Source organism: Podarcis gaigeae, assembly GCF_964106915.1.
Source record: "Podarcis gaigeae genome assembly, chromosome: 13".
Classification (NCBI taxonomy): Eukaryota; Metazoa; Chordata; class Lepidosauria; order Squamata; family Lacertidae; genus Podarcis; species Podarcis gaigeae.
This window is the reverse complement of record NC_139689.1, coordinates 25789720-25803673: the sequence shown is the minus strand read 5'-3', so window position 1 is coordinate 25803673 and position 13954 is coordinate 25789720. Positions and strand designations below refer to the sequence as shown.

At 38.8% G+C, this 13954-nt stretch overlaps 2 protein-coding genes across 2 annotated transcripts; both read right to left on the bottom strand.

Moving 5' to 3' along the window:
* Nucleotides 1-7309: 7309 nt before the first annotated feature.
* LOC310830518 (olfactory receptor 6M1-like) lies at nucleotides 7310-8205 on the bottom strand (the record flags this gene model as incomplete). The annotated part of the gene is made up of 1 exon (XM_083710298.1): nucleotides 7310-8205. The coding sequence occupies exon 1, from the start codon at nucleotides 8186-8188 to the stop codon at nucleotides 7310-7312; it is 879 nt and encodes a 292-aa protein (XP_083566424.1). The 5' UTR covers nucleotides 8189-8205.
* A 2639-nt stretch (nucleotides 8206-10844) lies between these two features.
* LOC310829622 (olfactory receptor 6M1-like) lies at nucleotides 10845-13609 on the bottom strand (the record flags this gene model as incomplete). The annotated part of the gene is made up of 2 exons (XM_083708328.1): nucleotides 13551-13609; nucleotides 10845-11819 (listed from the first exon to the last, which is right to left on the bottom strand). The coding sequence occupies exon 2, from the start codon at nucleotides 11793-11795 to the stop codon at nucleotides 10845-10847; it is 951 nt and encodes a 316-aa protein (XP_083564454.1). The 5' UTR covers nucleotides 11796-11819; nucleotides 13551-13609.
* Nucleotides 13610-13954: the final 345 nt, after the last annotated feature.

Here is a 13954-nt window from a genome sequence, read left to right as displayed (position 1 = left end):
TGTTTGCTTACATGAAATTCTGTTTCAGCTAATATAAACAATATAAGCAAAACCATGTGTTTGTGTGTATACATACAATTAGCAGCAACACATATAAAATGTTCACAAAGAAATGAGGGCGAATGCTTATTATCTTGCAATCAGAATGAATGCTCAATTAAGACTTCAAATCTAACCTTTACAGTGCTTTCTCTAAGCAAATCAGGATGAATGCTTAATAAATGAAGCATTTTGATGCATGAATAGTCGTCTGAAAGTACATGACCCCTCTTCCCAATCCAAAAGTCCATACCTGAGCCATTTTGTAGGTGCTCGCAATATTTGATATTTCAATGGAGTTTTCAGATGCAAGTCCCCCAACAATGGCCAAGACACTGTTCTTTGTATCACAGTTATAATTATTGGTCCTAACACCTCCTGATGTGAGCAACTGCATTGTTGTGAAATAAGTGAGTCTTCCATCGCACAAGTTGTCAAGTAGACGGAAACCCAGAGTGATATTAGGTAAAAGCTTTGGATTCTTGTTGACTTCAATAATGGCAAACCAAAAAGCCAGGAAATGTTGGATATTCTTAGGTAGCACCCTACAACATGGATTGGACTGATAGTTACAAATTTTTCAGCTGGCAACTACTTAAAGAAAAAACGTGATACATGTCAGTACAGTATTTCTAATATGTGTTTCCAATGAAAGAGGCAAAACTAAAACGATGAGATTACATTGACCATGCAACCTTAATTGCATTCAAATGTGAACATCTAAGTGTAATGACATTTGCATACATGTATAGTTTTGAGTTATTGAATTGCTAGTATAAATATTCAATAAACAATGAGCCATATAAAATTATATTTTTCTTATTCATTGCACAAAGTCTCAAAATTTCATCAACCCCCCCTCCGAAGTAAATGCTTTTCTAGGGTTCAGTTTCCTTGGAATGGATGTCAGCAGAGTGTCTTTGGGATATACACATAACATGCAACATGAACATAGGAGTGAGGGGCTCAATGCATTAACAACCAAAAACATATTGCTTCTTCCATTTGGATCCAGCACAGACAGCAGCATAGCAACCCCTGCTGGTGCCTGGGGTGGAGCTTTTTATTAAGAGATCAGCCAAAGTTGTTTAGCTTTTTGAAGGATGGTCAGTGGCTCTGCCATTCTCTTTCTGAGAATATTTGCATGTAGATTTTGGCATACTCTCTGAATCAGCCAGCATATTAAAATGATTTCTATTTCATTTTTGTTTAAATGAAACAGAGTATTATAGGGCATCTTCATGTGATTAAGCCCTTTGAAAATTAAATAGATAATAAAAAAAAATAGATACCAATTAAATTTTTTAACACATGTGCAAGTGTGGGGTGAGGGGCTTTTTTCTATTTATTCAAATGTAGCCAAGGACATTTTTTATATTTCTAAAAAATGCATAGTGCTTACCTTGTCAGATAAATACCAGCATCAGCAGCAGGTTCCCGGAAGCTGTTGAATTCAAATGCAGCTGAACGGAATGAAAAAACACCACCAATAGTATGACCCCCTCGCTCATATTTCTCAGACATTACCAGATCTCTTTCTGAAGTGTGGCTACATATCATACTTTGCTGAACTGTGTGAGGAGTTAGGAGTAGCAATAGAAGGAGTAGCATAACTGTTTTGTAAACCAGCAAAGCACTTCACCCAACAATGGCCAAAACTGGATAGAAGTCTCTAGCACACAGAATTGCAACCTAAGCTACAGCAGACCTCCCAGAGAGAAGCCTTTTCTCTTTCCAAGCTGAATTTACTCATTTGTTGAAACTGGTGCCTCATTTAGCCTAATGTCATGACCTATAGACTGCACAGCAATTTTTCCTTCAGTGAACTAGCTACAGGAGTGACGTTAATAGATCATTTAACTGCAGCATAGCACCAAAGTCAAAGCAAGTAATAGTCTACCAATATCTGCAACAGTATAGTCAAACTGAGACGCACACACACATCTCCACCCAATACTGGTTCTTTAGACCACAAAAATCTTAGATAGAAAGTATCAACACTGTCTTTTCCTGCAGTCTTGACAATGTATTTCAAATGCCTTTTTTATACAAGTTAATAGTTGGCAGGTTTTGCATCAAACACATGCAAAATATTTTGCAAGTAGTATCTGTGTATCCACAGGGCCTCAGAAAGTAGGTGGCGGGGAGAGAAGCAATTATTTCAATAATTGCAGGGGTGGCAATACTCTCTCAACAATTGTGCTTCCAGGTATAGCAATGTAGCTGCAAAACATATCTGCAAAATCTCAGCTGTACTGTCCTATACTTTTTTGTTTTGAAAGGGGGAAAAATAGTGTAAGACATAGGATTGGTCTTGTGAAGGGAAGCTGAGAAAGAAATGTCCTGGGATCAGAATATCTGCCTTGTGCTTTACCATATTAGAATGGGCTTTAGGACATGTATCTAAGTCTACCATGTGCTAATGGCTTTCGGGGGGGGGGGGCACTTGCAAAATTAAATGTGATTTCCTCTTCAGTTAGAGAGAAGACAACCGATTACTGGTAATGTTAATGACTCACAGCAGCAATCCATAGATGTCCCTGAAGTGCTCAGAAGCATTTGTTCATTTGCTTAAAGTATTTATATTCTGCCATTGTGCACTATGATAACTTAGATTACTCACTGAAGAAAGCGGACATGCTAATGGAGAGATATTTGATTTCATTGTCATTGTGGGCACCCGTTGTCTAAATCAGCCCATAATATAACTAGCAAAGCTGTGCACCCTTTCCATTCTTGGGTCACATACACAGTTTCACACACCTATAGCATGCCATATAGTACTCTCTAGTACTATACAGAGTAATTAAGAAGTACAGACAGGGATCCCCAACCTCACCCTGCTTTGGAGCAGATATTTATTTTCCATTTATTTTTGTAGCTTGCTTGTTTGGAGGCACCCCGCTGCATTTCAAGAATCACGATCTCCATTCCATCTGTATTTACAGTGGTGTCCAAACTTGTTTCTTTCTTTCCCCCAAAAAAATGTTTATTAAGTTTTTCACAATTACCGTATTTTTCGCTCTATAACACGCACCTGACCATAACACGCACATCGTTTTTAGAGGAGGAAAACAAGGGGGAAAACATTCTGAATGAAACAGTGGATGTATCATTTTTGTGCTTCATGCTGTGGCCACAGACATGTGATCTGATGGTGAATTTGGGGTGACCCAATGCAAAAATCCTGAGAATCCCTGTGCATCCATGCTTTTTAACCACATTTTTGCACCATTGCAGCCCCAGGCAACAGTGGGTGCGTGATTTTTGGGGGGCAGGCTGTAGCCATGGACATGCTATGTGATCTGATGGTGAATTTGGGGTGACCCAATGCAAAGATCCTGAGGATCCATGTGGATCCATGCTTTTAAACCACATTTTAAGTGGGGAGGGAAGGAAAAACACAGAACAGACAAGGAGCACGAGAGGGGTGTGCAAAGAAGCAGCTGGCTAAGAATGCAGGAGAGGGGTATAACGGGAGGGAGGAAAGGAAGGCAAAAGTTTTCCCTCACCTACCCACCCAAGCCAGCCAGCTCGCACGCTCTCTCTCTCTCTCTCTCTCTCTCTCCCTCCTGCATGTTTTCAGCAGCACAGAGCACAGCCTGGAGGGGAGGGGCTTTCCCCGCTCTTTGTTCCGTTTGAGCAAACACAGCAAGGAAACAGAGATGGGTGGGCAGTAAGACCCTGAGGCAGAATGCAGGAAAGCAGCCGCTTCCTCTTTTCAGGTTTCCCTTCTCCGAGACGCGCGATTTGATTTTTTTTGCCTCCCCTCGTGCCATTTGGCTCCAGGGACCACACATTCGCTCAATAACACGCACAGACATTTCCCCTTCCTTTTTAGGAGAAAAAATCTGCGTGTAATAGAAGGAAAAATACGGTACAACAAATATAACATAGAAAAAAGAAAAGAAAACACACAAAAGAAAACACATTACAATACTAAAAAAGAAAAGCAAAAAAATAAAATAAACACATATCACTTGAAAAACCCAATTTATCTTACATTGTTAATTGACTTCCTCGAATCCCTCCCTTCTGGATTTCATTGTGTCTGCATATAATTGCTCTCCAATATGATTCTTCAACTAAAATATTTCCAACAATTAACTATCTTCTTCTCTTTTCTTACTATTCTAAATCCAATTTACTTACAATTAAATTATATTTTAATCCCAGGCCTTTTTGGTACTTTCAATTGACTTCTAATTATTTATATTACAATATTTAGTTAAATAGTCCTTAAATTTCTTCCAATCTTCTTGATATTCCTCTTCTTTCTAGTCGTGGATTCTTCCAGTCAGGTTGGCTAGCTCCAAAAAAATCCAACATCTTCATCTGCCATTCTCCACCACTAGGATTTCTTGGGTTTTCCAATTTTTGGCTAACAGCAGTCTTGCCACTGTGGTGGCATACAAAAATAATTTGACATCTTTTTTGGAAATTCCATTCCTATTATTCCAAGTAGAAAGGCCTCTGGTTTCTTAATAAATGTATTTTTCAACATTTTTTTCCAATTCATTATAAATCTTTTCCCAGAAGTCTTTCACCTTGGGACACGTCCACCACATGTGAAAAAAGTACCTTCTTTTTCTCTACATTTCCAGCATGTATTATCATTCATGTGGTAGATCTTTGCTAACTTTACTGGGGTTAAGTACCATCTATACATCATTTTCACGATGTTTTCTTTTAATACAGTATATGCAGTAAACTTAACCCCCTTCTTTCATAACTTTTCCCAATCTTCCAACACAATTACAGCACAAGGCAATAAATATCTTCTGTTGGGAATTTATGGACTAAATGACAGCAAAGAAGAAAGCAGGTTCCCACCACAAGCCCCTATAAAAAATTCAGCAGTGCCTCCCTTCTTTAACTTTACTTTTACACCTTTAATTCCTCAAATGGACCTCAAAAAAGTGCTTTTCCACTTTGAAATTGTTTCTGGAGGGCAAGAGACACTTTTAGTAATATTTTTTTCCAGTTCAGGCAGCTGCAGTTACTTTGTTTTCCCCAAAGAGGAAAGCAAAAGTTGAAAGTACCCTGTTCCTTTGTGATGTTACAATGGAGTCTAGCCTTCCCCACCGGGTGATCCGCTTCTGAAAAGAAAAGGGCAATTTTCACCAGTCTATTTCATGCAGGGATTATTTAGATAAAAAGTTTTTCTCCCCCCTTCCTCCTGCTAAAAGGGGGGTTATGGAAGTTTAACTTGAAAGTCTTCTAAAAGTCCTATTTTAATTCGTGGCTTTGGGCTGCAGTAGCTGTTTTCTCTCTTGTTCAGTGGGAAGCGATCGACCTCCGTATTTAAGTCCCTTTCCTGTAAAATTTATTGTCTAAATTATCCTTTTTACTCACAATTTTCCGAATAAATTTTGGAGAAATTGGCCGTTCACGATCGCCGGACTCAGAGCTTCATGCAGTGAAGAAAGCAAGTCTATTCCCAAGTGCCCCCGTCTCCAACCCCGCTCGCTCTCGGAGCTCTTTTTAAGAGCCTATCGGGGAGCGGGGGAGTCATTCTGGGCACCCACAGGAACACCAGGTCCTCAGAATGCTCAATCTGAGGTTGTTTTCGGGGTGCCGCGAAGCTCTTGTGGTCTCCCCAGCCTTCAGTGCACTGGGGCTCTTTCAGCCGAAAGAGCTCTCGTCCGCTATAACCAGGCTCCCAAGCGGAAGTCCAACCTTCCCCCCCCAAAGAGTGGCAAATTTGATAAAGTGAAGGGTTGTGAGGGCCAACCAAGGAGCCAACCAAAGTTGTTGAGCTTTTTTTAGGATTTTACCCCTGGAAATAAACTGACTGGCCTGCCCCAAAGCGGACTTTGGACATGCCTTTGGACATGCAATCAATCAATCAATCAATCAATCAATCAAACCTTTATTGCATTAGCATACAGCCATAGCAGGATAAAACAAAAAATGCTAGAAACAAACAACCACACAAAATTCAAAGCGATATTGCTGGGGTTATGACATTTAAATTACCCTAAGACAATAATGTAAAGATTTAGCTGCCAGCGCCGGGAATCTAGAATGCGAATGTATAAAAAGCATATAATGGCCCCAAAATAGGCTCGGGACATTAGGTTAAAAGGAAATAAAAGAATTAAGACAGGACCAGGTCTAGGACACACTACTCCGTCAAAGTAGCCCTGAGTTTCAAGGCCTGCACTATAAAGATTGCCACCCCACGTGTAACTTGGGGATTTGCGTCCACAAGAAGCGATTTCAAACAGTCTTCCTTAGATGTGATGGTGGATGGGATCAAGAGGAGGAGCTTAGTTCTTATTAGCTCATAAATAGGGCAGTAGAAAAAGAAATGTATGAAGTCCTCTACTTCATTCATTGTGCATGGACATAGACGCGGAGTAATGCCTTTGGACATGCATTCAATACTGGGTGGTGGTTGGCATGGTTTTTGCTGGGAATTTCTGCAATTTCCTCCTGGGGAGATGACAATTACCTCCTGGGACCCAGTTCACTGCCTAACTGTTGTCTGAGAAACCCCTCAAGAATGCTACCCACTATTTCATTCTTCATCAGCTCCATTTCTCCCATACACTGGGCCTAATGTGCCACAAAAGGAGAGTTCAGAAGTTTCCCTGAACCTGGAATCAAGTCATTAAACAACTTGTGCTTGTTCATATATAAACAAAACTACCAGTGGATTTAAAATTCATATCTTACTTTTCTCTCCAGATGCTCTTCTATGTAAGTAGCTGGAACAAACTGAAATAAACTGAGTTCTAGTACTAAGTTACCCAAAATAACTATGTAATGAAGTCTACCTCAGATTTTTTGAATTTCATATATAGGCATTTCAAAATATTTGATAGTTGAGTGAATAATGTATCACAGTAAAGGTATATAGCAGCTAGCAGATATACCAAACAATAAATAGTGGTAACTATTGATCACAGAGTTCTAATATTTATTTAATTTATAAAAGCATTTATATACAGCTAAATCACAAAACATATCAAAGTGATTTACAACACGAGAAAGGTAAACAATACAGTACAATAAATGCATTTTTAATTAAAAGAAAATAGAGAGTCATGCAATATCTATAATCTAATCTGAAGTTTCCAGTAGTTTAAATTATGTAGTGCAAGAAGTTCTCCCCCCTCTATGTGAAGAAGTTACACATGACCCTCTTAATATAAACTATACCTGAAAAGTTGAAATCTTGTGGATTATCTAATAACAACAGACAATTGAAAGGAAACTCCCCCCTTCATTTAATTTCACCTTCATGTTTTCTATTTAAAAACCATTATCCCAACTTTGGGTTATTCTTTGAGTAGACTGCATGCTTAATAAAAAGTGACTTGAGGGCAGCTTTCACCTGCTGATTTCTCAGACTGAAGATGAATGGACTCATCAGGGGTGTCAGCACTGTATTGATCAAAGATACCATCTTATTAATTGATGGGTTGCTGCCTGAGGGCCGTACATACATGAAGATGCAGCTGCCATAGCCAAGACTGACAATAATAAAGTGGGAGGAACAGGTGGAGAATGCCTTGTGGCGCCCAGAGGCAGACGGGATCTTGAGAATGGTTTTTATTATGTAAATGTAGGACACCACTGTGAAAATAAAGGATCCCACCACGGTGACTGAGGATGAGAAGAAACTCAGTAGCTCCACAAAACTAGTGTCAGCACAAGCCAGCTTCATCAAGGCCACACTGTCACAGAAAAAGTGATCAATATTATTGTTGTTACAGAAAGGTAGATTTATAACCAGGATGGTGGGAAAGATAGTAGCCAAAAAGGCAACAGTACAAGATCCGAGGACTAGCCATGGGCAGAGCTGAGTACTCATAATTGATGTGTAGCGCAATGGGTTGCAAATGGCCACATAGCGGTCGTATGACATGACTGCTAATAGGACAAAGTCACTGCTTCCTAAGAAGAAGAAGAAATAGCACTGAGAAAGACAAGCTGGGTACGAAATTGTTGTGAAGCCTAGCAGAAGACTAGCCAGCACCTTTGGCACTACAGTGGTTGTAATTAAAATCTCTAAGCAGGAAAGATTCCATAAGAAGAAGTACATGGGTGTGTGTAGGTGATGATCATGAATGATGATCATGATGATCATGAGGTTTCCAGATACGGTGAGCAGGTAGCATGCAAGGAGGATGACTCCCATGAGATGTTCCAGCCGATGCAGTTCTGGAAAGTTAAGGAAGATGAAGTCTGTAATAACAGTTTGATTCTCTGTCATGTTTTCAAGGATTCCTGAGAGAAAGAAGTAGAACTGGTGGGTGGGAGGGGGAATTATTTATTATAAGACCTCACAAAAGTAAAACGATACAAAAATACAAATAAAATAAAATACCACGGAGTGAAATACAATAACATATAATAACATAAAATGACAACTTGCAACTTATTTTTTTCAGGCACATAGATAACATAGCAAGGGATAAAAAAAAAAGACAAAGAGAGGTAAGCCTGGTGACAGGACACACTCAAGGAAACACAACATAATCGTATGTTCATGTTTATGTTTGTTGTTAAAGAATCATATTTAAAATTAATATTCCTGGAAGGCAAAATGAATATGTATGTTTCTATGTGCATGTGTGTGTGTGTTTCCTTTTTCTTCCAAGAGGGAAAAAAATGGAGCAGTAAAGCGAGGCAAATGGAGAAACAGAAGGTGAACTGAATAACGAAAAAGGGAAAGGCAGATGAACAGCTGAGAAGCATAAAGTTGCCTGCATGGAAAAAAGTGTTGTATTGAATACGAGGGTAGAAGTACAGCTCGGTGGTAGAGCAAATGTTTTGCATGCATTAGGTCCCAGATGCAATCCCTGGAAACTTAAATAGATTTGAAAAGGGATTTGGCTGAAAAGCTGGAGAGACGCTATGTTCCAGTGTAAAGGTTGGTAGTGGGGTTAGTTTTTTTGTTTTTGTAAGAATATGCAAGTTACTGAATCAGTCACTGTGAGTTGATAAGATTTTGCTACCTGTAGTAGCACCCAAAGGCTCTCCTCCTGCTAGCCTTATTTTACCTTTGAGACCTATATCCCCACTGTAGAAGGACGTGTGGCCTCCACAGTCACTTATGGACACACTGTTAAGACTGTGTCCATGGAAGACAATTTTCCTTGGCTATGAGTGATTGCCAAAGAAGGAGGAGGAGGAGGAGGAGGAGGAGAAGACCTTTGAGATATTCATTGATGTCCTTAACTATCCATATCCTTTATTAATGCTGCCCTTATATTCATCCCTGCATTATGTTACTTTATCCTGCTGTATGGAGGCTGCATATGGGTCTTCCTGCGGGGGGATTAAAAAAAATTCTATTCAGATAAAAAACCTGAACACTCAACATCCAACCCACTTTGCTAAAAAATATTTTAAAAATAAATGTATTTGTAACTGACATAATATCACAGAATATTTTAATTTTTATAAGGCATTTTGTGACTCACATAAATCATGCTCCGTGCTTCACAGGTGTTCTTTTACCATTAAACCAAATCTTCAGCAAAAAGAATCAGCTGCATTTCCAGGCGATACATTCTAAAGATGTTTGGGGACACAGAGAGATCAGAGGAATATTCATTTGTGTTCCTGCCATTGCTGTTGTAGAATTGGATTTGATCTTTTTGGAACCTCATGCACTTCAGAGGTGCTCCAGAATAAGCTGTTTTAATAGCTTATTCAGTCAATAGAAAACCGCTTGTTCAGATGACCTCCCTGGTGCACATATGATAACTGACCTACAAAGGTTTCATATTCTTTCCAAGAGTAATTTCAGATGGTGCTAAATATTCTCTTGCTTTCACTCAGCTACTACGGCTCACCAAACGATCCTTTAACAACTATACCCTTCCAGCTGATTAAATAAAATTTGTTCGTAAAATGATTCTCATGAGACTGTCAGAATCACCACAGGGACTAAATAAAATGTTATGCAATACACTAAGATCTGATGTGCAACATGTTCCATTAAAATTAATAGGATTTTAACAGCATAGTCCTATGTATGTCTAGAGATAAGCCCATAGGAATGTGCATAGCAAGGATAGGGGACATTTTTCAGTGTGAGGGCCACACTATCTTCTGAGCAACTTTCCAGAGGCTACATGCTGAATCAGTTGGTTCTGAATCAGCTGATTTCAGTTCAGGATTTGGGCTTTGGCTGAACCCAGTGCACAACCCTACAATAAACAGGTCATCTGAAAGCAACCTTAGTCCTTTAAAATTCATTTAATTTTGACTTGGGTTTAACATTGCAATCTCACCATATTTTTTTCCTTGTCTTTTTCCTCTCTTGGAGTTTTTAAAATTAATATACTGTATTTAAAGTACTTCTCATATTTCCATGACTGCTAACACAATAATATCCAACCAAGAATTTATTGATTGATTTATTGTGGCTAAAATATATTGTCTTCAACATTTCTACCCTTATTTTTTATTTTAAACAAAAATACAAGAGATGCTTTACAAATAATAGCATATCATCTTTTTGTTGGATGGTTCCATTATTACAGATTCTACAGAACATCTAAAAACAAATCTGAGAGAATATAGACATACAAATTTAGAACATTTTTAATAATAATTTTAAATATGTTTTGTTTGTCGTAAAGTCTAGGATGCTGTGATGAAGAAGAAACTTGGGTAAAATCCACGATCGATCATAAAGCACATTGGGCAGCCTCAGGCCATTTACTTTTTCTCAACCTAAACTACACCACAAGGTGGGGGGGTTAAAGTGAGAACCTTGTATCCTACAATTATGAAGAAAATTAAGGGGTGTGGGTGGAATAAATGTAAATTTACAGCCCTTTTCAATCTCCTTCTTTTGTTTTCTTTATGTACTTGTTAACTGAGTCCCTAAAAACTTCCTGGACTTTCTGGTTTCTAAATGTAAAGATAATGGGGTTGAGCAAGGGTGTCACTGCAGTTGTGACCAGAGAGGCAATTTTGTTGAAGCTCATAGAATTGGCTTGGGACGGCCTAACATAAATGAAGACAGAGGTGCCATAGCCAATTGTAACCACGGTGAAATGGGAGGCACAAGTTGAGAATGCCTTCTGCCTTCCTGTGGCAGAAGGAATCCTGAGAATGGTGTTTATAATATAAAAGTAAGAGATGAGTGTCAGTAAAAGAGAACCCAGAAGAATGGGAAGTGAGACAAGGAAGTCAATAAATTCCACAAGGCTGATGTCAGTACAGGCTAAGTGGAGCAAAGGGGCACTGTCACAGAAAAAGTGATCGATCACATTAGGGCCACAGTAAGGCAAGTCTAACTTCATCACCGTGGGAACAAGTATGGAGAAGAATCCACTCATCCAGGAACCTACAACAAGATTGACACAAACCTTCCCACTCATGATTGTGCTGTAGCGAAGTGGGTAGCATATAGCTGCATATCGATCATAGGACATCATAGCCAGTAGAACATATTCAGAGGTGCCAAACAAGAAATAGAAATATGATTGACCCAGGCACCCATAGAAAGAGATGGATTTCTTTTCCAGTAGGAAGTTCTGCATCATTTTGGGCACCACTGTCAGAGTTGCAAAAATTTCAATGACAGACAAGTTGCAGAGGAAGAAATACATGGGGGAATGTAGGCGGTAATCAATTATTATAAGAGTTATGATTATGGTGTTCCCAATCATTGTTGCCATCAGAATGATGAAAAATATCAGAAAGAGGAGGATCTCTATCTCCCAAGGATTTGGAAAACCAGTTAGGATGAACTCAGTTACATGTGTTGCATTCTTCCTTTCCATGTTTCATCATATTTATCTCTCCACCTAGATAAAGAGAAAGCATCTTGTTACAAATGGTATCGAAACCACAGTGCTACATCTCAGATGTCTCCAGACTGCCACCATTTTGCAGGACAGCCAGCTGACTGATTTCCTGGACCTGACTTTTACTGGCTTTTTCCTGCTTTGCTGTATGAGAGAAAATAAATAGCTTAAGGATGGAGAACCTCTGGCTTTCCAGAAGTTTCACTCCAACATCCAGTAGCCATGCCCATCATAACCAATAGTCAGGGATAATGGGAACTGTAGTCCAACAACAATGGGGGGGTCAGTTGTTCCCCATCCCTACCTTATCTTATGCTTGGTTCCCAGAAGTATATTCCTCGGTTGCTTATACCATTTAGGAATGTCTTGAGTCACTCATAAGAGACATAATGTCACAGAATGATCCTATTATTAAATGTATATTTTGACTTTTCTCCAAAGAGCTCAAGCTGATGAACATCCCCGCCCCCTTTATCTTCACAGTTACCTTTAGACATAGATTAGGCTGTAAAATGGTTACTTGCCTCAATGCCACCCAATAAGCTTTGTGGCTGAACAGGAATTTAAATGCAGATCTCCCTTGTCCAAGTCCAACACTAATCGCCAAACTTCCAGATATTATAGTTAGTGTATACATTCAGTTAATAATCAAAAAACCTTGTTCATACAAACATACACATTGCTTCATTGATCTACATTTAATTGCTGCTTAATTGATGATGAGTAGCTGGAAATGTCATTTGGAAAACATTGCACTGGGGTGATACTAGGGCATACAATTTTTTTTATTCTGTGGCAATATGTTTAAACATGAAAGTCACTCATTAGAGATGTGAATATTGGGTGAGGAGTTTATATGTGTGCTAGCTGGCCCTAATTGTACATTACTTGTATAAATGCACACGTGCACATTAAATCAAGCTTAATTTGTAAACTAGTCATCAAATTTCTCTGTTTGTGCACTTGAACCTGTGTACTATTATTTCTCTATTTATTGTGATATAGATAATGAAAGTGTCTGGACAACAAGTGCTTAATGCACACAGAGTTCCAGTTTATAATGTTGCTCCAACACTAACTTACCTGCTGCATATGAAAAAGTGTAACATAATGTCCTAATGTACGTGTATATGCACTAGCAGCATTTGTACATATAAAGCTAGAGAGTGCAAATTTCATATATTTGTGCTATAAGTTTTTAATATCAGGGTTTGCTTGCTGTTAAGTGGGTATAAAATTACACACTAGGACACAGGACACACTAGGATACACACTGCAGAGGTTCCCAAAATTTGAGAAAAGCATTAACTTCCTTTGGAAACCTCTTTACTTTTGCAGTGTGTTCTTCCAATCCAGATATCTCCCTAACCTCAAATAAACAGGCAGTAGTAACATGTGAGTTACATGAAGAAGTATGGGTAGCTACCATTTCGGTCAACCAAACCTTTCCTTCTGATATCTATGTTAAGACATCAACCACAAACCTCAGGATGCTAGTGCCTCTTACATTTATTTAGTTGGGAGACAGGGAAGCCCAGTAATTTTGATGGGCTTTACCTCCAACTACTTGTCTACATGATGGCAATCTGCCAGAGATTGAATCTTAGATTATTTATATGGAAATCATGTGGTCTGCCATTGAGCTATATCACCTCATATGCTGGTATGAACATCAGATAGAGAGATAGATAGAGAGATAGAGATAGATGATAGATTTTTGTAATTACTCACTTTCTTGTTGACTGAGTTATCCATGCTTACATGTCCATCAAAGAAGAAAAATAAAATTGTTTGCAGTATGATGGCTACTGCCAGACCATCATGGACTAGTTCTTGCAAGGAAAATCATATGTGTTAAGTGTTTCCTATAGGTTCTGTAATAACAGGTATATGAACAAGTTAAGCACACAATAAAAAGGACAATAAAATAAGTCTAGAATTTAGCATGTCTGCATTTCTTGTTAAAACATGGACAGTTAAGTGGCATAAATCCATGAGTTCTGTGTGGAAAGGAGCACTAAAGTTCATCTAGATTTAACATACCGTATTTTTTATCCACTAGCAATCTAAAACCCCATGTGTCTAGCAATGAATCCTGCTAAGAGTAAAGTCTGTTCTGACCTCCATAAACCACT